The sequence below is a fragment of the Phyllostomus hastatus genome, unplaced genomic scaffold (genome assembly GCF_019186645.2).
Source record: "Phyllostomus hastatus isolate PE091 unplaced genomic scaffold, TTU_PhHast_1.1 phas_contig_40, whole genome shotgun sequence".
Taxonomy (NCBI): domain Eukaryota; kingdom Metazoa; phylum Chordata; class Mammalia; order Chiroptera; family Phyllostomidae; genus Phyllostomus; species Phyllostomus hastatus.
The window spans coordinates 86,114,933-86,141,170 of record NW_025333872.1 but is presented as its reverse complement, the minus strand read 5'-3'; the positions used below and the strand labels follow the sequence as shown (position 1 = coordinate 86,141,170).

The 26,238-nt window shown below is 36.4% G+C and overlaps 1 protein-coding gene across 6 annotated transcripts in view; it reads right to left on the bottom strand.

Moving 5' to 3' along the window:
- Positions 1–21,973, bottom strand: part of STXBP5 (syntaxin binding protein 5) — a 129,464-nt gene extending 107,491 nt beyond the window's left edge. For all 6 annotated transcript variants that reach the window (XM_045842600.1, XM_045842602.1, XM_045842605.1 and 3 more), the window contains exons 1-2: positions 21,672–21,973; positions 20,337–20,434 (exon numbers count right to left, since the gene is read on the bottom strand). In XM_045842600.1, the coding sequence (XP_045698556.1) occupies positions 20,337–20,434; positions 21,672–21,824 (251 nt within the window). In that variant the 5' untranslated portion in view covers positions 21,825–21,973. The remainder of the gene's footprint in view (positions 1–20,336; positions 20,435–21,671) is intronic.
- Positions 21,974–26,238: the final 4,265 nt, after the last annotated feature.

Here is a 26,238-nt window from a genome sequence, read left to right as displayed (position 1 = left end):
TGGAATCTGAATAATATTCTAGCTCCGAAGTCTACACTCTTGCTTAATAAGGTATGGTGAATAAAGAACAAATAAAAAGAAAAACACTTATAGATCTTATGTATCAGCTGTTGTTATATGCTTTTATCCTTTATAAACTTGAAATGAGATGTTAGTCATTTTAATATGCTGCTTTAATAATATACTTTACACTACTCAATAAATATTAATACAAAATAAAAAACTAAATATAAAAATAAAATTTCATGGGATTTAATAAAACAATAGCACTCTATATAAATTCACACTCAGGTATAGAGACTATTTCTACATTCCATTTACACATGTCCTAGGATTATTCTTAATTAAAAATAATTGCAACAAAGATTAAATTCCTATTCTCTAACCATTTTTTTTCTTTTTGACTTCTAGAAATATTTCTAGGTGGTATTTATATTCAACGGATTTTTTCATTTTATTACTAACAATTCACTCTTCTATTATTTTATAAAGTCACAGACTAACTGAACATATTTAGCCAACAGCACCCCACTCTTTAAACACCTTGAATTGATCATTATTATCATTGATAGTAGTATATTTGCTACACAAATTGCCCAAATGCAACTACAGGAAACTAGATTTCAAATTGCTACTACTGGCACCTGGTGGTGCCCAATCACACACTAGTAGGATAACGAAAGAAATGTCTTTATCTCTGTTCACTCATTTTTTCTCAGATGACAGCAAAGACTTTGCCCTTCTATTCAGTAAAATGAGTCTAATTCAAATCTTCCCAGATAAATTATTCTTCCTGGTACCAATTAGCAAATTCTCTTATTCCCATTTTATATGACTAGTGTAAAACTTCTCTTACATGATCAGATCAGGACTGATAACTAAGGTCATAAAAAATGTGAGCTATTGTGCAGAATCATAAAAATTTTCTACTTACCTTACATGCTTTTTACACATAAAACATAATTTTGCTAATCTTATGATATTAGCCAAAGACGTTTTCTTTAAGTGTGGCTCTATTAACTAGAGTTCAGCATTATTTTTCTTGAATAAAAAACATAACCATAACTACCCAGGTATAAGATTTATATTTAATTTTTCAAATGGAACTTTAAAGATACTGGCAACGCAATCTAAGTACAGCATTTCATATAGTTTTATGATTTCTTTTCCAATTGTCTACTGTTATTTTATCCACATAAGAAAAGAAATTTTAGGTGATTGACCTTCATGAAGTTTTTCCAAAATATTCACTGTAGGTTTTTACATATTAAAAACCCTCTCTTTTTACATTCATATTTCATCAATTTATATGTTATTAATTATGTCATTATAATATCAAATATTAAATGCAAACAGATTTGGGAATAAACAAAACTGACTGTTGGTAACTAAAGGACAAGCAAATAGTTGTATTAATTTGGGCCTCATGGGAAACAGCCTACCAGTCTTGAAACTTTAGCATGTTGTGGGCATCAATCAATATTTTACTCAAAGACAATGAAAAGTGTCTGTAAAATCCAGAAATTTAGTTACATGGAGGTCGAGAAAAGTTTTATGCTTACTTTATAGATGGCGCTATTCCAGACAAAACTGTACTTTTTTATGAGATTAAATATAGTCATTTATTTCTAGCTAAGATGATAAATCTATTTTCTTAATATAAGAAATACTGAGTATCTATTGAGTTCCAGGCACTGTGCCTTAAATACATGAGCACACACATACACACAGTCAATTTTTACACATATATGTCAATTCCTAACTTACTTTATTTTAAAACAGGAGAATAAACAGAGGAAGCATGTCCAATCAGTATTTTTACCTAGGTATATAATAATAAAGTCAGACTAGTGTAATAGTATAAAATTAGACCAAATGTAACTCTTAGTAGCAAGTAAACACTATAAAAACCAATTAGGCATAAACAATATGCCAATCATGTATTTTTTCTAGATTCGGGTTTCATATTAGTTAAGGTAATGAATACCTACTAATTTTAACAATGAAGCACTACCGCCCTGCGGAATAAGCCAAAAGCTAGAGTACTCTACAAATTCTAGCTGAAAGTTTCAGCCAGCTTCCTTACAAAATCTTCATGTGTAAAATTATCATCCAAAAAACATTTTAGAGACTATAGCTATGTGAGAGGAACAGTTCCTAGCCAAGTTAAATAAGACATTAAAATGAGTAAACAACCCTATGCTCAAAAAGCTCACAAATCAAATACTACACATTAGAATAAAGGACAAAAACCACATGATCCCCTCCATGAACACAGAAAAAAGTCTTCGACAAAATCCAACACTATCATCATAAAATACTCTGTGGGAAGAGTACTTCTTCAACCTGACAAAGGGCATCTATGAACAACCCACAGCTTAATATCACACTTTATGCTGAAAGACTGAATGCTTTCCTGCTAAGCTTGGGAAAAAGAAAGGCCCTGTCCACTCTGTCCATTTCTAGTCAACACTCTACAGAATGTTCTGGCCAGGGAAAACAGGCAAGAAATACAAAGCATCCAGACTGGAAAGAAAGAAGTAGAACTATATCCACAGATGACATGATCTTGTATATGGAAAATTCTAAGGAACCCACTTAAAAACTTTCAGAATGAATAAATGAGTTCAGCAAGCTTTGCACAAGATCAATATACAAAAATCAATTGTACTTCTGTACACTGGCAATAAACAATCTGAAAAATGAAATTAAGAAAACAATTAAATTTACAGTAACACCACAAAAAATACTTAGGAATAAATTTATCCAAAGAAATGTAAGAACTGTACATTGAAAACTACAAAACATTATTGAATAAAGATCTAAATAAATGGAAAGACATCCCATATTCATGAAGCAAAAGACTAAATAATGTAAAGATGGCAATATTCACCACTGATTACAAAATTAAGGCAAACTCTACCTGAATCCCAGAATCCCAGCTTTTTTCAGAAAGTGACAAAGCTGATCTTGAAATTCATACAGAAATGAAAGTGACCCAAAATAGTAGAAATAATCTTGACAAAAAAGAAGAAACTTGGAGGACTGATACTTCCTTAATTTCAAAACATACAATGGTATAATAATCAAGACATGTGGTATTAGCATTAAGGTTAGACATATAGAGCAATGGAATGAACTGAAAGTCCAGAAACACTGATCATATGATCAGCTGACTGTGATAACGATATCAAGATCACCCAATGAAGAAAGCAGAGTTTTTTCAACAAATGGTGGTGGGACAACTGGCTATCTACAGAACAAGAATAAATCTGGACCCCTAGCTTACACTATAAACAAATATTAGCTTAAAATGGAATACAGACCTAAGAGCTACAAATATAAGATCCTTAGAAGTACACATAAATCTTTGTGACCTCAGATAACAGCATGGTTTCTCATATAAAACACCAAAAGCACAAGCAACAAAAGATAAAGATATGTTAAAAAATTACACTTCATCAAAATCAAAAACATTTGGTGTCAAGGACACCATCAAGAAAGTTAAAAAGACAATCCACAGAAAATATCTATGAATCACATATCTGATAAGGATTTAATGTCCAGTATACATAAAGAGCTTTTACAACAGCACAACAAAAAACAATCCAATTTAAAAACAGGGAAAGGATTTAAACAGACATTTCTCAAAAGATATGCACATGAAAAAAAGCACATGAAAAGATGATAAACATTATTAGTGATTAGGGATACGTGAATAAAAGTCACAATGAGATACCATTCCACATTCTCTAGAACGGCTATAATAAAAAAGACAGAGAGTAGCAATGGTTGGTGATAACAGAGAGAAATCAGAATCCTCAATTATTGTTGGTCTGTAAAATGGTACAGCCACTTTGGAAAACAGGTTAGCAATTCCTCTACACTAAACAGAGTTACCATGTGATTCAGCGATTCCATTCCTAGGAATAGAAAAAAGAGAAATGGTAACACACAGACACAAAACTTCTACACGGACATTAACAGCAGCACTACTCGTAATAGCCAAAAATGAGGAAAACAAAATGCCCACACGGGATGACTGAATAAATAATATGCAGCCTATTTATACAATGGAATATTCAGCCATAAAAAGAAATAAACTAATACACGCGACAATATGGACAAAACTTGAAAACATCATGCGAAGTAAAAGCCAGTCATCAAAAACTATATATTGTTTGACTGCATTTATGTAAAATGCACAGAATAGACAAATCCGTGAAACAGGCAGTGGGTAAGTGGTTGTGAAGGACCGGGTGGAGAAGGTAATGGGGAGTGACTGCTAATGGATATGGGGTTTCTTACTGGGATCGTGAAAACGTTCTGAAATCGAAGTTTTGATAACTGCATAACTGTGACTATAAAGAAAAGCACTGAGCTGTACACTTTAAAAGGGTGAGTTTAATGGTATGTAAAAAATCTCAAAAAACTTATTTAAAAAACAAAAAATCAGCTTGTATGAATGATAAATAACAATAAAACACATAAACAGGCAAAAATAAAGACTGAATTTAAGGCAGAAAAATGATTACACTTACCAATGAAAAGTTAAAACATTATATTCTTACATATACTTTTATATGAAATATCTTTTATGAATTTAATTAGCAACCTGAATGAAATGCAGCTTAGTAACAGGAAAAAGTAAGACTGTAGTTGAGCCTTTTTGCAATTAAGCTCCTCATTTCCTTCTGCCCTGCATTCAATTTAAAAATTTTTTACTTTATTCAAGATTTAAACACAGGAAATATTGAACAGATAAAAACAACAACAGCAAAAAACACAGTACTCTCTTATGCAAACAAGAACTTCTAATATATATAAAAAATAGTATGGTTTTAGATGTATTTCTATCCCACAGGAAAAAAACAGCTTTTTAAAAATAAAACATGAGGATTTATATTTCCATCTAATAATTTACAATATACATTAATTCTTAAAATATAATGATGAAAATTATTCAGGAGATTCCAATTTTAAATTACAACAATTATAAACTAGGGAAAAAAAAGACTTTGGATAAAGATGGTAAGCTGAACAAATATGTTTGCTATCACTTTACTCCAAGAACCTATTTAAAAAGTACCAACAAAGAATAAAGAACTTGGAAAATTAAAAAAAAAAATAAATACAATATAAAGGATTATTTTAGATGTTAACAAGAAAAAAAGAAAAGTTATCAAAGAAATAACAAGAAAATGTATTTTACTTAGCATCTAAATAATATGAGTCTTCAAATGGAAATACCCAGAAGACCCACATCTAAATAATCATGCTACAGCCTTGTCACGTGAACACTTGAAAAGACTCTCTAGAGGCTACCAAGAAAAAACAACAAACTAAAGGTCACCCTCAAAGTAAAGACAATCAAAGACAATGAAGCAATGCCCTCAGAGTTGAGATAAAGCAGTTTTCAATTTACAACTCTGTATTCAATCAAACCACTAAAAAAGTTTAATGAGAGATTGTTTAAACATGCAAGACCTCAGACATCTTATCACTGTGTTAGGACGCCACTGAAGGCTGTGTTCTGATTAATCAAAAGAGGAAACAAATAAACAAAAAACCCAATAACACAGGGTGCAGGAAATAAAGAAATCTACCCAGTAAAAGATGAAGGAAAAGTCCAGCATAGCGAGGCAGCTGACATAAACAGCTAAACAGTCCTGGTCCAGACTGAAGTGGGATTTAAGGAAGGACAAGTATAGGAGAACAAGAGCTTCTCCAGAAATGTGACTCGCTCCTGGAGAAGCCTGAGGAATTTAAGCAGGAGATGAAAGCAGCCAGTGAGTCTAGGCCGCGAAGGCGGGCAGAGGAAGACAACTGTACAAGAAAGGAAATGTACTTGTATAGGATACTACTTGGCTGCGGAATGAAAAAGAATCATCATCATAATAAAAAAAGTCCTAATGCATTTTTAACTTCTAGAATCAAACAAAAAAGTTTACTTGTCTCCAAGTTTTCCCAACTTGTAGCTCCATGACAATTGGTGGGAAAGGAGGAAGGAAAAGGAAGATAGGTTACCACTTTCATTTTACAAGGTGGGGAGCCAAGGGCTAGTATGCATAGTTGATGGAGGAAATATAAAGAATTAACCGTAATAGTTATGGGAAGTTCCAAACGCAGACAGAGAAAATAAACATAGTGACATGACTATACTGGGAGGGGAGACATGAATCAAATACTCATTTTTCAAGGCAGGAAGTCAAAAGATAATTTCTAGTGTTGATGATTTAAAAAACAATGGCAAAGCATTTTCTTTATAGAGTCAGCAACATGAACAGAAGAGAAAAATGGTTCCTGCTGCAGAGGAGTGGGGGGGCAGGGCATGGGACAGCGGGGCACACACTGTTACTTTGCTTCCTGACTCCCTCTACACCATTTAACCTGTCAACATTATCATTACAAATTTAGTTTACTTTAATGAATTTCTAAAGTAGAGAAAAGTAATAGTACAGAATCAGACAGACCATTAAAAATAATCTAATAATCTACTACTTCTATCTGAACTAGCTTCTAATCAACTGGATAGGAATATGCTCAAAACAAGATCTTATTAATCAATCACTACCAAAATTTAATACAGTGGAGAATACTTCATTTTGTATCGTTATGACCTTGAATATATTTGCAATACAAAGCCTTTGTCAAATAATATTTACACTTTTACAGTTGAGTACCCCTTTCTATAGTTTCAACTACTTGACAATTATCAATTTTTAAATCTTTTTGAAGATATTTTTGAGAATTTTTTTGCTATGAAAGTTGACATAGACTTCTAGCTTCCAGTTAATATTACTTCCAGCACATAAGTAATTTAAAAGTTGTCATTTCACCCTGACAGTAAGTAAAAAGCTGAACAAACGAAAAATCAGCAATTCTTAGATTCATCAGTGAGGTCAAGAGCAAATCAGTGCCCCAAATTGCAGAAGCAGGCCAATACAGAGAACCACAGCTTACCCAAATAAACCAACCAGGAATCAGTGCCTGGGTAGGGAAATCTAAACCGTGAATCGAGGAATTGCTGGAGGCTTAACGTAGAGAAATCTGAGAGTTAGAAACTCCAGCATGACCCATGACCCACGCCTGACTGAGTTTCACCAGCATGAACCCCACCAGGTTCTCACAATGAGTATCTGAGAAAAATCCCCTCCTGCTTCCAGCTTGGGAAGAGGGAAAGCAACCATTTATAAGTGTACTGGAGCATTCAGTTCTTAACAAGGTCCGCCCTCAGGAGGAGCTAACAACAGCCTAAACTGCTGGGGGGTTCATCAGCACCTAATTGACTTGGTGGCAATACCCAATTCCAACCTGCTCTAGCCATCCTAACTCACCCGGGGGCTGAGGGGAGGGGCAGGAGAGGACTGAGAAGCACTTGTGAAGTTCACAGGCTCACTAAAATTATAAAACCTAATTATAGGACTACGGAACACTTCCCCTCTCGCCCCACACCTTACCACAAAAATGAATCTGGACACAAACCATATACCCTTCTAAAAAATTAACTCAAAATTGTATTGCAGACCTAAATGTCAAATACAAAACTATAAAACTCCTAAAGATAACACAGGAGAAAACCTAGATGACATTGCATATGGCAATGACCTTTTAGATACAACACCAAAGGCATCATCCATGAAAAAAGTAATTGATAAACTGGACTTCATTAAAAGTAAAAAGTTGTGTTCTGTGAAATATGTCAAGAGAATACGAGCCATAGACTGAAAAAAATACTTGCAAAAGACACACCTAATAAAGGACTGCTATCCAAAATATACAAAGAATTCTTTGAAAGTTTAAAATTCATTTGAATTTACAATTCAATAAGAAAATGAATAATCTATTTAAAAAATGGGTCACAGATCTTAACAGACACCTCAGCAGAGAAGATTTGAGTACACAAACGGCAAATAAGCATATGAAAAGATGTTCTACATCGTAAGTCATTGAGAAAACATAAATTAAAATGAAAAGATACCACCACAAACCTACGAGAGCAGCCACAATCCAGAACTGACAACACCAAATGCTGACTACGATGTGCAGTAACAGGGACTCTTGTTCACTGCTGGTAAGAACGCAAAACAGCATGCCTACTTTCGAAGAGAGTTTAGCAGTTTTTTGTAAAACTGAAGATACTATATTGTCTAGGAATCACACTCCTTGGTATTTACCTAAAGGAGGTGAAAACTCATATACACAGAGAAACCTGCACACAGAAGTTTAGAGCCACATTTTCCATAATTGTCAAAACTTGGAAAGAACCCGGGTGTCCTTCAGTAGGTGAATGGACAAATAAACTGGGGTACATGCAATCAGGTATTATTTAGCACTGAAACGAAATGAGCTATCGGCCATGAAAACACCCAGAGGAAACTTAAATTCATATTACTATGTAAAGGAAGCCAAGGTGAAAAGGCTACATACTACATGATTCCAACTATATTACACTGCAAAAAAGACAAAAGTGTGAAGACAGTAAAACAGGCAGTGGTTACTACAGGTTAGGGAGGAGGGACAAATGAAAGGTGGAACACGGGGGTTCTTAAGGGAATAAAATTACAGTATTCTGTATGATATTGCAATGGTGGACACATGTTATACATTTGTCAAGACCTATGTAAGTTTTGAGTGATTATGCCATGTCATTGGTTGTAACAAATGCACCACTCTGGTAGGGAATGTTGATAATGGGGGAGGCTATGCCCAGTGGGAACAGGGGCATGTGGGAAATCTCTGCAGTTTCTGGTCAACTATGCTGTGAACCCAAAACTGTCCTAAAAATAAAGTCCATTAAAAAAATAACATATTAAGAAATTAAGCTAGCTGTGGACATAATTGCTGACTCACAATTCTGACATTTTACTAGTCTGCTATATAAACCAAGCTATAGCATGCACTATTTCTGCGGTAAAAAAAAAGAGACAAAATGCTAAAATTAACCATGAAGAATGCAGAGCTCAACATTTAAAATTTTCTTCACGTAACTGTAACATTTTACAATTAGTGGCCAATGGTATTTTAAAAATCATGTCAATCAACAGCTTTCTTTTCATATGAAATGAACATCAATACAAAAGTAATTGCAGTTTGTAGATTAACATATCACTATAGTATCAACTGGTGTGAACTAGGTCTCTAGTTACCTCTTCCACTATCATTTTGAATTAGATTTTTTATCATTTTTTTAAAGATTTTATTTATTTATTTTTAGAGCTAGAGGAAGGGAGGGAGAAAGAGAGGGAAAGAAACATTAATGTGTGATTGCCTCTTGCATGCCCCCTACTGGAGACCTGGCCCATAATCCAGGCATATGCCTTGACTGGGAATCGAACCAGAGGCCCTTTGCTTCACAGCCCGCTCAATCTACTGAGCCATGCTGACCAGGGCAGATTTTTTGATTATTTATAAACAAGATCAGTTGAAAAATATTAATTCTTATTGTTTACTGTTTTGGAGTTAGGACTAGGACTAAAGGGATCAAAATGAATTGTATTTATCACAGGCAATTCTTTAAAATGGCTTTTGATATATAAATATACTTTTAAATGAACCACTTGCCCAGTCTACTATGAAATATGGTCATAAATAATAGTGGTATGGGTTAAAGATACAAGAAGGAACATACGTTCTCACATGACAAGTGAAAACAATCTTTTATCCCAGCATCCGTTCTCAGATGCTTAATGGCTAAGCTCTTTTCTCAAGTATGATAAAGTGAATCTTAAAAGAAAAATATGACACATTATGAAAAATACAGTACAAAGACTGAATAGATGGAAAAGTCTTTTTTAACACTTTTTCTCCTTTCAAAAGACAAAAAGGAAAAATGCACAAAAGGAAAGCAATTTAGCAGAAAGTACTGCAATAGCTGATGCCACCAGATTTATAGTCCCCCTTGGCAGAGCACCGCTGTGAAAAAGCAGAGGTACTGCTATTACAAGGAAAGATTATGTACTTTTACGAAATGGTAGGATTAATCACTCTTCAACAGACAACCTCACAGGGAAAAGTGTCAAAGTTCTAGATAGGATTTGCTTAAAGAAATACACATGCAAAAACTGTAATACAAATACCTCTAATTTAAAAAACAAAACCTTGGTATTTAACAGTAACTATCATATAAGTTCTAAGATTATACATATTTTATAAATAACATCATGTGTTAAGCAACCCTTAATTTTTAAGATGATCATAAAACCAAAAATTTAACTGTTTTTAGATAAAAACCTTTATACTGCCCCTCATTTTAAGGGAATCTAACTTACTGTAGATTAGTGCTTATTTTTAAATCATAGCACAAATAAATATAAAGAAATAAGCCCAGTATGTCATCTTTCACTTATTTTTCTTATATAACAACTTCCAAAAGGACTAACATCAGCTGGAGAAATGGAATTAAATAGGAATCAGCCTTATTTACTGAATAAAATTATATCTACATGCACTGCCACTGGAAAATGATGCAAACACTGAGCAATGATAAATTTTTTCAAAAAGTAGATATAATTTCAGTTTCCAATTAAAATACCACGTACATTCTTTCCAAAGGGGAAATGCAATGTATCTGACTCTAAAGAAGATAACGATGCACCTGAATTTGTTTCTAGGAGCTTTACAAATTTTTTAATGTATATTTTACATTTTTAAGTAAATGTAAAAAATAAATTAAATGCAAATATAAAAATGTAAAAAATACATTAAATGTAACAATATACTAGATGCAATGTATTTTTTAAATGAATGTTATTTATTTTTTAGGTCTTCTTCCACATATGAAAATGAATTATTTCTATCAACATTTGCAGACATCTAAGAAATCACAATATTTTTGTAAAATGCTTACTGTAAAAAGTGAATTATCTAATTATATCAATATATCTATGTAATAGTAATGAAAACTTAGAAAAATCTACAAATGAAAATATATTTTTAATTAAAATTAGAAAGTAGAGGTCTCAAACAAGTTGAAAACTTCAACATAATTGATCACTGAAATTCCCCTAAAGAATGTCTAATTAATTAACTTTATTAACATACCAATTAGAATTCACAAGAAAAATAATGCCTCTTTCACAGGATCAAAAAATACTTAGGAAAATTTTACTTGGCATGCTGTGGCACTATGTGCCACTGAGTATTACTGTTTCTCAAAATGTTTCTCTATTTATGACTAAAAGTTAAATTTAAACTGATGTGTAATTTATGATATTATAAACAATCAGTACTAATTCCTTTCGGAACATTCGTCTCCACATACAATTTAAAAGCAAGGCCGAATGATAAACTAAAGCAGGGACTGGCAAACTCTGGCTTGTTTGTGAAATCCAACCTACTGCCTAATTTTATAACTAAAGTCTTATTAAAATATCTACATTCCTTCCTTCACATATTGTCTATGGCTGCTTTTGTGGTACACTGGCAGAGCTGAATGGTTGCATCAGAGACTATAAAGCCGAACTACTTGCTACCTAGCCCTTTACAGAAAAAATTGCTGACTAATGAACTACAGACTTAGATCTTCATTACTTGAAATGTATGCACACACCCACCCTCCTTCAATATCATCTTTAGTAGAGGATACAGTAAATTGATCATTTAAGAACTGCATGCTCTTTGTTTTGATTTTGTAATTATATACTGACTATTGTCTGGTCTCTGGGCCCTTGCTAAGGCAGAGGGTACTGCCTGATTCTGATCTCCACTGTTTTGGACCCCCCCACTGAATCTTCTCATATGTTGTAACATTTCCAACAGCTCATTTGAAAGAAAATACCAGTCAACATTATAGCTATACCTTCTAAAAGATTTAATTTTAGACATTTAACATCTACATAATATTAAAGAATAGTAATGTATTAGATTTTAAATGCTGAATTAAGAAAAACACGGTTACATGGGTGGAAGCAGAGATGGAATTAAAACAAACGTGCATCACAAAGACAAAGGCACTGGAATTTAAAATAAGAATTACTTTAACAGGGAAAAATGTATTCTGGACTTAATTAGTGTTTTGGGTTCCTCTGGATATACTCCCAGAAGTGGGATCACTGGGCCAAATGGCATTTAAAAAAACATCAGCACCCCTATGTTCACTGCAGCAATTATTTATAATCACCAAGATATAAAAGCAGCCTAAGTGTCCATCAGTACATAAGTGACTAAAACAACTATGGGACATGTACACAATGGAATAGTATTCAGCTGGAAAAAAGAAAATTTTACCCTTTTCAACAGCATGGATGGACCTGGAGAACATGATGTCGAGTGAAATAAGCCAGTCGAGAAAGACAAATGCCATATGATTTCACTCATATGTGGAATCTAATGAAGAAACTGAACTTAAAAGCAAAGTGCGGACAGACTCAGAGGCAGAGAGCAGGCTGACAGCTCTGGGTGGGAGCGGGTAGGGAGTGGAGGGATTGAGGAAAAAGGAAAAAGGACTCATGGACATGGACAACAGTGTGGTGACTGCTGAGGGGAGGAGTATACAAGGGGGCTAAATGGTAATGGCAAAAATATAATAAAGATTAAAAAAGAAAGAGAAAAAGCACTTAAGACATGCTACACTGTGACACACTGAGTAATGAGGAATAAATGGTGACAGCAATTCTTTCTCCTGCCTCCCCTCTCAGTCTACCTTCCACGCACAGCTCAAGAAGGACAAGAAAAAAGGGTATGCTGTAAATAGAGCCAAAACTTCTTTAAAATGAAACACAGGAATATGACAGATTAAAGCAATTAGGATTGTGAAATCCAGAAGTAGATGACTTCTAGATATTCAATTCTTCCAAAAATGTTAAAAATTATAATACTGATATATAAAGATCACTTTCTTCTTCACTGTTGCAAACAAAAATTAGAGATGGGCTCAAATCAATGTACAATGTTAGTTATGTAGAAGCCTGAATATCTTTATTGGAAGAAGTCTGAGTAATTAAATAGGAAGATACTATTTCTTTTCCTTAGAATGACTCACTTCACATGTGACTAAGGGAAGAGAGATGTTTCAAGTACTTTTTAATGAACAGGCTTTTATGATTATAGTTTTATAAACTTTATTTCATAGAAATCAAGTCAACACTTTGTTTTGTTTCCCAAAAAGTTTTGTAGCACTAGATTATGTTTAAAACCTATCTTAATAAAAGGCATTCAAATATAAAAGGTAAGACATAGTAAAATGATCTTTTCTCTATGTCATTCTGTTATATGCTTAAACAGATGGACAACTGTTTAGGTAAAACCAAAAAATTTTATTAGTCTGCAATCCTAAAATACTGAGTATACCTTTTGATGATAACATGCCAACTCAGGACAGGAAATTCTCACTTACACATTACATAACAAATCAATACTGACACTCTGATTACTAATTTTCATCTTATAAATAATGTGTCACTTCCAGTGCTTGAAGTCAAGCTGTGGTTATCTTTGCCTTTATCTTTTTTTAGTGATGCTCACACCTATAGTCCAATTATTTACATGTGCATTGGCAGTTACTACTATTCCAAGTTACTATACAACTAACAAATTGAGCACTCAAATTATGTACCAGCAACTGAAGGAAGACAGTCTCTACACTAAATCTCTTACATAAAAATTAGTAAAATCAAGTACTTAGGGACCCAGTATTATTTTTCAGTAATTTTACTTTAATTTGACACCTTGATCATTAACACTCAAGAAAGGAAACTTCATTAATATTTTTAAAAGTCCCAGATTTCCTCATCTGTGGCTTCACTTTCTGTGATTTCAATTACCCATGGGTCAACTGTGGTCCAAAATATGAAATGGAAAATTCTAAAACAATTCATAAATTTTAAATAGTGCACTTGTTCTGAGGACTGTGATAAAATCTTGCACCTGACACCAGGTCACAATGCCTCCATCACTGCCTCACGTCATCTCATCACACAGGCACTGTCTCACCTCACACAGTCATAAAAAGAAGGGTGAATACAGTATAATCAGATATTTTGAGAGATCACATTCACATAACTTTTATTACAGTGTATTGGTACATTGTTCTATTCCATTGTTAGTTACTGCTGTTAATCTCTTACTGTATCTAAAATAAATTAAACTTTATCATAGGGTATGTATGTATATGAAAAACCATAGTACTCATAGGGTCTGGTATGACATGGGGTTTTAGGCATGTACTGGGGGTCTTGGAACAGATGTCCAATGGATAAGGGGGGGGCTACTGTACAAAAACAAGCAACAACACACCATCTCAGTATTTAATATGCGTTGTTTCAACAAGAAGAAAGCGTTTTTCACAAGGTTTTCCCTTCTCTCTTTTGTAGAAAAGGTTTGCACTTGAACCTACTGACTTAGATTATGAATGTGGTCAACAGACACCAAGTACAGGGACCCACGGCGGGGAGGAATCCAAAACTCCCTCCTCCTTAACGGGCACTTGGAACCACCCATCAAGAGCCCACTCTAGACTAAACGGTCCAGAGCACTCCCAAATCCTTCACTGAAAAAGAAATTCTAGATACTAGAGTTTTTGGAACTCTTGGAAATCATTCATTACAGTTTCCTCATTTTATGGAGGAAAAAACAAAAGCCTAGAGATTTTAGTTGGCTTATCCAAACTTAATCTGTCAACTAGAACACAAATCATATAATGGTAAAGGAATTTCTCCAAAATCCCGTTACCTTTTTCCTTCAGAATGGCACTGTCAGATTATAATTTTAAAAGCAAATTATACTGAAAAACAAATGAAAAACAGACAATACCAAATGGGTGGGGGCGGGGGAACTCATCTTACTTAAAGCAGAAAGGCTTAACAAGCACATACCTGATTCCATAATAATTAACATATCCCTTTTCGATTCCATTTCAGATTTTATCACACATTGTTTCCCTCCACAAGGAATTCATTGCAAAATAACTGCTTCTAGGCCTACATCACTTCTGGTGGGTTCTAAAGTAACTGTGTCTACCCCTCCTGCTGCGGTAATCCATGCTGAGAATCACAACCTACAGCTGACACAGTGTCCTCATTCTTGCTTTTACACAAAGTCCTCTTAAAAGAAGGGTTAAGAGTTGAGAAGTAAAAGTAATGCAAAGTCCTTATTTCTCCATTTCTCCTCTACAGCTAGAATTCCAAATGACAGACTAGCTTTCTTTTCTGAACAGAAAGGTTGGCAGGGCAGAAGAACAGATAAAAATCTGGCTAACTTCAAGCTAAATATATTGTTTCACTTTTAACTATTTTGAACAAAAGTCATATTTCCAAGTCCTTTTTCCAATATTTTGTTTCCTAAATTAAAATTAATAAATAGCATTCAAACAGTCTAATGCTATCTTACAAATGCCAAATTATTAAACAATCATCTATTTATCATCTATGTGTAAGAAACTTTCACATGACTTGATTACATCTAAATATTTTGCAAACTTGTGGTTGAGAATAACAGTCATTTTAAAGCCACACTTTAAAGAGAAAAACCATACTTTTTAGATCTTTTACTCAAAAACTGCATCAGCTATAAAAATAAACGAAATTAAGGCCTTTCTACACAGTGCCTCTCAACAGTTATTTGCTAAAATAAAAGAAAGCCCTGAAAATTAAAATCACAGAAAAAAATCTCATTAGTAACAATGATATTGAATGTTCACCAAAACTGTCCCTGCGTGGTCTTAAAAACTACAGGTACATGTTATTGCATCTAATCCTTACGTTAACGTCATGAGCTAGGTGGGGTTTTTATTCCTTTTTAATTGAAGAACCCGGGCTAAGTGCAGAGGTTCTTCACCAAGGGCCCCAGGAAGACTGTGGGGGAGTGTGGGCTGCCACACTGACAGCAGGAGCAGACGTGGCATTCAGTAGGTGGGACAAGGGATACTAGATAGCCTGCAGTGCGCTGGATAAACTCAATGGAATAATCCAGCCCCAAAATGCTCCCACTACTGAGAGACACTGACTAGGATACATGGACACTGTCAAATAGCTAATCGTGGCTTTGAACGAGTCCAATTCAATAACAAAATCAAGGAAATCAAATGCAAAAGCTTACCAAATTCTCATGCTAACATAAGCAGTCCAGGCTACCTTCTCAAAATGGCAATATGACCAAAGTAAAAGATGGCAAGTGCAAATTATTACTGGTACTTTGCCACCTTCTCTACCAAGTTTTCCATGTCTGTCTTGTAATTGCCTCAGTATATTTGCAAAATTTTTTATCACCTTTAGTTACTCCTTTTAAGACATTATGTACAAAGAGTCATCAGGTCCTTCTCCAGTTCCCATTCTACTATCCCGTTTTATATCCATTTTACTGACCATATGCGTTAACAGTTACATTTGAAGTTTCACTTAGTCTATTCTTTTCTTCCATGACATCACTGCCCCAATAATCACCCTAAATCACACTCTCTTCCTGTCAGCATCTCTTATATAACTACAGTGATTCCTCAGTAACACCCAGGTAACCCCAGGTTAACATTCAAGGTGCTCTACCAAATGGCTCCTTATTTCTCCCCCAACTCAATTAGGATCAGTATTCTAAGGAGCCTCTTAATATTCCTCTAAATTACGATGATAATTCCCTTTTCTCTAATTCTACCCACACTGTCTGCCTAGAATAATTTTCCACTCATTCTTCTCTGCCATTCAGAATCCTTATCTACTAGTGAGTATAAATGTCACCAAATGCAATTAATTTCCCTGTAATCTAACTTTGCACAGTGTCAGTAAACCACTAAATAATTCGTTAATATCAATTATGTTTATCTAGTTCTAGTCCTTTAGTTAGGACTGGAAACTTTTTGAAGGCAAAAATCACATTTTCATTTCTTTTGAATACTCACATTTATGAATATAGTATAGCTACTTGGGGATCACAAAACTGTCTCTCAATGAAATCATCATCTAATACAGCACCTTCATTTTTAAAATTAAAAAAAAAAAAAACCCCTAATTCAAGTATACATAATTCTTTATTGACGAGAACCAGAATTCAGGCCACAATCTGTATCCTAATGTTAACCGTTAATTAATGCTTGTTAAATAAACTCCAAGGTATATTACTAGATGCGCCTTCATTCTTCAATTAGAAGCTCTGTCCCCCTTTTACTTATCCATAAGGGAATAAATAATGAGATTGTTATATCCAATTAGTTTTTAAACTTTTTTTAAATTTTTAAAATTACAGTTGACATATATTAGTCTCACATGTACAACATAGTGGTGAGCCATTTATATTACTTACAAAGTGATCATCCCAATAAGTCTAGTACCCAGCTGACACCAGACATAGTTATTACAACATTATTGACTATATTCCCTATTATCCCAATAGTTTTTGATCCCTAGATTATTCATAAGAATCAAATTTTACATGGCAAAAAAGAGAATGAAAATGAATATGAATTATTTAAAATAAGCTTTCCTGCTTCCTATCAATAAGTACATTCCAACTTCATATTCTCTCCAGAAGCCAAGAAGACTGAACATAAAGCATGTTTTTAAGTAACATCTCAGTCATCTGCTATACATTAATGCAGCAAATCCATAAAATTTACACTGTCTCATTATTAGTTAGATATCACTTAAGGACTCAGATTTTCACCAATTCTTGTCTACAAATAAGAGATATCAGATACAACTTTCTTCATGTTTTTCTTAACCTCAAAGTAGGTTAATACAGTTCAGTCCCCCAAAATTTAGGAAGACCTTCCATTAGTCAAATCAGATATGCTTTTCAAATTCCAATGGCCCAATTCTACTTCTGAATATATCTCCTATTTCTGCTCAACAATTAAAGAAAAAATTTTATCTAGAAGCATATTTCTTCTCTAAAGATACCTTTTAGGACAACTACATTACAGGCTACAAGTGTCTAATATAAGAAGAAACCAATTTTAGTAAAGAAGAATATAAAGAGCAAGGGCCACAGGATTAATCTTTAATAATTCTGCATATTGTATCAATATGGAGCTATGACATTAGAAACTAAAATTTTAGTTGTCTACCTTTGAAAATAAAGAAGAGAGAGAATAACATATCTTAACTCACACATGTGGAAATTAGGTAAAAATAAAAAGGTCTTAGTCATTTTCTGTAAGTCAAGGCCATAATAAATACAGCTTAAAAACTGATCTACATAAACTTCACAGAAGGAATGACTAGTGGTATTACTGATAGACAAACCAATTTACTACTCTGGAACGTTCATAGAAATCTCAAAAAAGGGAAAATAGATATTCGGTAAATAGTTTTCCTGACTTAATTCTAAATCAGTAATATAGGTTCTAAAAAAAAAGTAGTCTGATTGTAAAGTATAATTACAAATTTATTTACACTCATATAGTATTTAACTATTTAAAAAATGTGTATAAGCAAAAGTCATATACAAGTAATGGTTTTGGACAACTGATCCTTGCTTTTATTTGGCAATTAGCATTAGGCCTAACATTTCTACTCCTCCCTTGTGTCAACTTGCTAATTACTCAAAAGCAGTAGGGGTAAAGGTCCTGTCTAAGAAAAGTGTGTTTTATAAAATCAGCCTTGCTAGTGGTACTCCCTTTATAATTACATTAAATTACAAAAGGGGTACATTGCTGTTAAAAGAAAAAGGAAAGTTATTTACCATGACAAAATTGAGACTGCATTGGGAAAATTGTAAAAATTCAGCCCATTTAAAAGAAAAGCAAAATCACATTAAAAATAATTGATTTAATTCAACTTTTTGCTTTTAGTCCAGTGATGATATACTTTTGTTGGGAACAACAACAACAAAAAATCAGCATTCAGTTCTAAACAGCCATCTAGATCCAACAATACACTAATCTTGTCACTACAGAGTTTTACTGAACACTCAGTACCTACACTGACAGAAATTAACTTTATTTCGATCTTCACAAGACTACAAATGGGAATCCTAAGTGAGAAAGTACTGATCATTTGGTTTAGGAATAAAAATTTCTGAACAATTTAAGCCAAAAATATTCTAGTCTGAACTATTTAGATGTTTGGGTAAGAGCCCTTTAGACAAACAATTTAGAAATTCCCTGATTTGGATCTTGGCTGGTCAGACGTTATCATTTTAATAGGTATGACGGCATTACTGATATTTGCTATGGATGTGGGACTTCCCTTAGTAAGAGTTCAATGGCCCATCATTTTGAAGAGGGCACACTGATATCAAACGAAAGTTTAGCATATCCTAATACCATATACAGTACTTCTTTGAAGTGAAGATTTTATAAAATTATAAGGAAAAAGCAAGGCACATGTTTAACTTGAATGCAGGTCCTCTGCCCCCCATCAGGAGCCAGGTGGAAGTGGTAAAAAGCTCCCTCCCCCCCGCCGCCATTTGTTTGTTTTGACAATAGTAATGTCTAGTGAATTTTTTCTATTTACTACCAACATATTACTTCAGTAACACATAGAAAGCAGATATCCTACAAATGACCAAACACGGTGTTTTCTTTTAAAACTCTTATGTTTAAGTTTCAAAATAGGGTATTTAGGTTGAGATGGTTCAATGTCATCGTAAAAGCAAACACAATTTAAGTTAGTTTTTATAAGAGGAAATGAGACATAGTCTGCATTGTTCAGACTAAAAAAATTATCTTCAAGACTGAGTAGGTATTTGGAAAATAATAGGCTATGACAAAACTTCTACTCTAGTTCATGCATAACCAGGAAAAGTAATTCTCTATTCAAATACTTCAGAATACTGCTAACCTAACAGTTTTTATACATACATAACAAATGCAGACTACAAAAGGAAAACACCAAGAAGAGTACACTTATCTATGTGCATTATGCTAAGAAAATGCTCTGCAACTTCTGGAAATAGCAACCTTTCATAACTAGCTATATAAAATTAAGACATTTGTCTTCTATTGATTTTTCTAGAGGGACAAGTTAGAAACAGCCAAATTCAACTTCTAATTTGAATAATAGGTCATAAGTTCAACATCAACCACACACAATTGTTAAAAACCAATTAAAACGTACCCTGTGCTACTGTCTTTAAACCTGATCCTTAACACATTCCATTCAATCGACTACTAGTATAAGCAGATATATGCCCCTTAGAAACTTCTAGCTCTTAGCAAAGACGGTAAAACTTAAGAACTCTATGTGTATATGTTTAGCTACTATTAACTGAGAGCCAACAAAGATCATAACAAAAATAAAACCTGAATGTATTTATACTTTTGAGAAAAGCCAATACCACATGATTTCCCATAATATCTACCCGACCATTTCTTTGGAATTAAACAAGAACAACAACTAATGAGCATCACAGCAGGACTGGGAAGAATACAGTAGAAGTTTAAAAAATAAAATTCAGTGGAAGGATACAGCCTTAAAGCACCAGTCTGAGTCCCCACTGCCAGGATCTTCTGCACAGGATCAAAGGCCAGGGCTGAGGGCTGGTAGGGAAATCCATGGCGAACAGTCTAGGCACGGACAAGTGACATCACACCCACCAAGGCAGCAAACAGAATTTAAAAACAGAAAAGTCAATAAAGGCAGTAGAATCTAGAGCCAATTATAATTGATACAAAACACATATACGTGTACTTACTGCTTTAAAAAAAACTATGAAATCTATATTGACAAACAAAACTTACTCGTATAGAACATGAAACAAACAAAACAAATCTATTCCAGTATTACACTGTAATTTCTGCTTTTCCATAATACTGGCATTTTATAAAGGAAAAATTCTTATATTCTATATTATTATGTCTGAGACCAAATTACTAAGTTCGCAGTGGTCAAAAATTCTATAAATTCATTTAAAAATGCAATTAATGTATTATTTCGAGTGTGATAGCTTCATCACTTTATTTGGATTCGAACCCAGGTACTTCTAAGGAAAAGCTGTCCTATACACTAGCCAAGGATTCAGTCAAGCAAATTCTCAAACATCTATCCCAACGTTTTGCAATTACAACAGAGTAAGTACAACACATTTTTGCATTTTGCTACAAAATTCTTGATCATTTTAGGGCATTCGAGCAAAAAAAAGTGCTACCTACACACTTTCAAAAAACTCTAACATACGAAAGCAGGTATTTATGGGGAAGGCAGGTATTATTAATACGAAGTTTGTATTTATCATGGAGCAGCTGCTGATTTAATTCGCTGCATCATTCTTTCTGAATTACATACCGCTATGGCAACTGTCGTGCCACTAACAGGCAAAAATCACAGTACTAACTTTTTAATCAAAGGTAAGAGGGCCCTGAGATTTCCTATGTTAAAGCCTCCTACCACATTCTAAAAGAAAAAGTAATGAGCAAATATCTCGTTGAACAGGTTTGGCTTTTTGATAAACATTCATCAGGCACTGTTTCCAAGGGAAACTTAGAAGTTGGTGAATTACACTAAAACGCTGGGCTCTAAAGCTGTCAGATCGTTAACGAAGAATATGAATTAAAGATCAACAGAAGTTGGAAGTAACCCGGAATGACTGCTGCATGTGAAGGGGGGGAGGGAAATCAACAACAAGGTGTAAGATGATGTCAATCTCCAAAATAACCCACCAAGCAAATGTTTGCTAGAGGAGGAGCGAGCCCTTTATTCGCTTTACGGTTACTATTGGCGCTCTATTCCCCGGGACTCCCCTGCGAAGCCCGAGCGGTCCCCGTAAAACGACCCCAAATTTCGCGGGCTGCACGCTCCGCTCACCTTGCAGAGCTGAAAGTGCTCGGACTGGAGCGTTTCCTGAATCTCAGGCTCCCGGTTCCCGGACGGATGCTGCTGCGGCTGCTGCTGCTGCGAGGCCGAGGACGAGCCGGCGGTCAGGCCGTCCAGCACCTTCCTGATGTTGAATTTCCTCATGGTCTCGGCTGGGCTCCCCGCGGGCCCGAGAGGGGCGGCGAGCGGAGTCCGCGGGCGGGAGGAACGAGCCCGGGCCGAGGGCAGCTCCGGCGGAGGAGTGGGGGCGAGTGGGAGTGTGAGGGGAAGGAGGCAGCTGGGGAGAAGCAGAAGGTAATCCGAACAGGAAATACTGCGACGACGACGAGAGAGCGGCGGCCACCCGAACCCCGGGCGGCGACCCCTCTTCCTCCGAGGCCGCCGCCGCCGCCTCGCTCCGCAGCCCGGCGGCTCAGCAGTGGCGGCGGCGCCCAGAGCCCGCGCTGCCCAGCCTCACCTGGCCGCGGGCTGACTGTGCGCCGCGCCGCCGCCCCGGCTCGCCCCCGCCGCCGCTGCCGCCGCCGCCGCCGCGTCCATGGCGGGTGGCCCCGCCGCTCCTCGCCCGCCCCGACCCCGCAGTCCCTCGGCGCTTCCTCCCGCTCCTGCGGCTCCTCCTGCTCCCCGGAGTCGCTGGCTCTGCGGCCGCCTCTCGGCCTCCCCGCTGCTCAGCGCCGCTGCCCGCTTGGCATCGCACGTAGGGCGCCCGGGGTGGGTGCCCGCGCTCTCCGCTCCGCTCGCCCGCTGCCGGACCCACCCGCCCTCGCTCCTTCACAGCCCCGGCTGCCTTCCTCCGGCGCCGGCGCCGCCCGCGGTCCCGCCCGGCCGCTCCCCCTCGCCTGAGCAGGAGCCTCGGCACACGGCACCAACGCCCGCCCCGAACAGCAGCAGCAGCGGCAGCCGCGGTTACAGCGCCCGCCGCGGTGGTGGCGGCGGCAGCTGGGCCTCCGCGGAGCGGAGCTGCTGAGCATGCGCACGCCCACTGCAAACCCCCTGTCCCCCTCCTCCGCGGGAGTGGAGTTGGGGCTTAAATTATCCCCTGCGAAAATCCCAGACCACGGCTAAATTTCTCCCACCCCGGTCGCCCTGCTGGAGTATACGCAGCTGCTGCTCCTGCAGCTGGGATAGTAAAAATGTTGACTGATAAGCAGCAGGAAACATTTATTTTCAAATTCGGTTTTTCAAGTGAGGGTTTATGCTCTCACCGTTATAAAGATGTACACACTCCGGGCCGCTGGCTGCAATTTTAGTGTTGCTGCTTTATTGATGGGCTTTGTTTTGGATTTGGTATTTGAAAAACTGCGTCTTGACAGCGACTGTGTCTGTGGCAAGAGGATGGCAAACACAAAGGTACTAGAAAAGGAGATAAACCTAGATGGGGAAAAAAATGAATTCTTTCGTAAAAGTATTGGTGGCATTAAAGTGTGGCCGCGGCAGTTAGCTGCTAGAATGGAATAGGCTACCGAAGGAGAACCGCTCCAGGGCTGGGCGTCTGCCGCGACCAGTGACACGCCACTCCTGGATTCTGTCTGCACGCTAAGGTGGGTGTGGATGGGGGCGGGAGCGAGGGTGCAAGTAAACACCGCGCTGTCACTCATTTCAGAGCCTTCAATCCGCCTCTAACGCTGATTATTCATTAAGTAATCTCCAGTAGCTTCTCCACTCTTTCAAGGAAAAGGAAGGAAAAGTGAAGATTTTGCTAAGATCTTTCCGCTGCTTCCCTGAACAATCTCGCTTAGACGCTTGGAGACAAATGTCTGGCTCAAGTTTGAAAAGGTAGAGAGATTCAAACTGCAGGTACCCTCCCGGAGAGTGCTTTCAACAAGAAAAGGTGGATGGGAAACGTAGGTATTTGATTAGGAAGAATGTGGAAAAACTGGAAACCAGCGAAAACCTAAGGAGTGATAAAAGCTCGTAAAGACCAATTTTAACTCGTGGGGTTGGGAGTTAGGAGGAAGGACATTCTACCGGTTTACTGATTCATCGCCCCAGAGGGTCCTGCGAGGAGCCACAGAAGAGCTTGCTCAGGGTTTTCTAAATCCAATTCAGAGTGCCCGCCCTCTTCTTTATGATTGGCCGCCTTCTCCCCCGGTTAGGTAAATTATCGTCATACTATTGGTTGTCTTGACAGACCTTCAACAACAGCTGGCAAACCAACAAGGACTGGGGCTGAGGGATTTCGGGAAATGTAGTTTCCTGTGGGGCTTCCGCATCCAAGGAGGATGTGTCACCCTTGGAAACTGTAAAAATTGTACTGCGTTTTAATATTTATTGAATTGCTCAGTTAATTCACTTGAATGCAACGAACAATAAGTTTAGGATTTTCTTAAGCTACTTCCAACTGGTTCTGAAGTTTCTGTTTACTAATTTAGTGTGCTGAATCATTTTATTGAGCATGAGACCTTGTGCTAGGTACTGAAGGTGCAAAAGTGCAGTTCGTGCTTTCAACAAGCTCACCACAACCTAAAAGGGGGGAAACCTCACATAAATAAGTAATTGTAAATCAAACAATGTGATGAGTTCATTGATGGAATCATGCATGAAGAGGACTTAAGAGGGTAATTTAACCAGCCAGAGAAGTCTTGGAAATGATGATATATTTTCCATAGCTGAGTCCAGAGTAGAAGCTGACCAGGTGAAGAGGAGGGAGAGCATTGGAAGGCAGGTAGGGAAGTAATCAGAAGTACCTAGAGAGTGTTCTTTAAAATACTAATACCTCCGTAGGAGTAAATTGCAAAACAGAGAGATCACTTTCCATGCAGATTTTTATCCACTTTTTCATCTAGGTTGAAAATAAATCTGTTGGGTAATTTGTCATCATTGGATTATAAAACTCTTTGGAGAAGGGACAGCTTCTTGCTGAGAGACCTTGTGGTGGTGTAGTGGAAAAATCCAGGCCTCTGTTGTCTGCCAGACATGAATTTCAATTCAAGCCTTGGTAATATGTGCAACCTTGGGCAAATTCCTTACTTTTCCTAAGGGCTAGGTTCCTCATGTGTAAAATGAGATTAATATCTTCTGCCTAGGGTTTTGTGAGGATACACTGGGAAAAAAAATGTAAAGTTTGCACTACACTGGTTAGCGTTCTGTAGATACCTAAGAAGGTCAGTTTTTCCCTTATACTATCAGGATATTTGAGGTGAAAGGGACTTCAAGAATTTAAGCCAGTTCTCCATTGTTGACTTTATCATTTTTGTCTTGATCTCCACACCTCATCCCTCTCATCAAATATGAATTCATACTACCTTCCCAAAACTTTGGTTCATAGAGGACACATGGAATTTAAGATGAGCTTGGAGCATGTCTACTAATGTAATTTAACTTTGTGAACTTGCAATCCATTCTCTCCAAGCCCAAGGAGACCAGGATATATTCAGAATTCTATTAGAGGGGGAAAAAAGCCCTAAAATATCTACTTTTAGGATAGCAAAGATGAAATAATGGACCCTCAAATTCATGATATTTCTTGTGTCAGTTTCAATTGATCAACTGATTTTTAAATTAAGATAAAAAATTTAAGAATTTAAATTAATATTAATTAGAAATTTTAAGTTTAGAATAAAATTACTAAAAAATTTAACAATTTATATTATTCAATTTAAATTGAGAACATAGCATAGAGTTTTACCCATAATAATCTCTCAACAAAGCTTTATTTTGTGTGTGTGTATGTGTTCTGTTTAATGAATGAATCAGTGTGTTCATTCCAAGCTACTCAATAGCTTTCTGCCTTTGGGTATGTGACATTCTCCCAAATGTAATTCTTTCTTAACCTGCTTTTTGAAGAATGGATCAGGAGATGATGATGTAAAATATATACCACTGAAAAATTATAGCGATCTGTATGTATTACATTTAGCTCTAAACAATACTCAGTGAATACAATGAAAATTAAAAGGCAAAAAAAAAATAAAAACAATCAACATACAAAAAGAAAAGTAGCTCATTAAATTATTTGGCATTGGAGGGCCGAGGACCCAAAACAGAGATTTCATAACATTTCTGAATCTGCCAACCCTCGTTATCTCGCACTTAAAGGCTACCAGGCTAACTAAGGCTCTGTTATTAGTCTCACAGGGGCAGCTGGATGCTGATTGAGAGGAATAAAGGAGAAAATGAAAATACACAGTTTTGTGAGAAATTATATTATTAACAAAAACCTCTCTGGAAGGTAGACCAAATTTATCTCACCTGCTACCATTCATTTATATAGAATTAACTGCAGTTTACTGAGTCCCCAAGGATGTATTCATGACAATAATTGATTCACTACACCATTTAACAGAATATTGAATTTAAATAGTAAATTGCAGCAGAGATATTAATTAGTTTGCTTATTTCAGGGCCCTTTTCTAAATGAATCTCCTCGGTCCTGCTGAAATGCTGGGTCTGGGCAACAGTGTTTTAATCAGGTGACCATGTGTCCTGTTCCAAACTGATTGGATCAGAAACAGACACCTGAAGTAAGCCAAGGCAACAGATCATCTGGGAATTTGGAATTGAATCATAAAGCTGGTAATTGGTCCAAACCAAGAAATCATGTAGAGCTGGGACTGAAGCA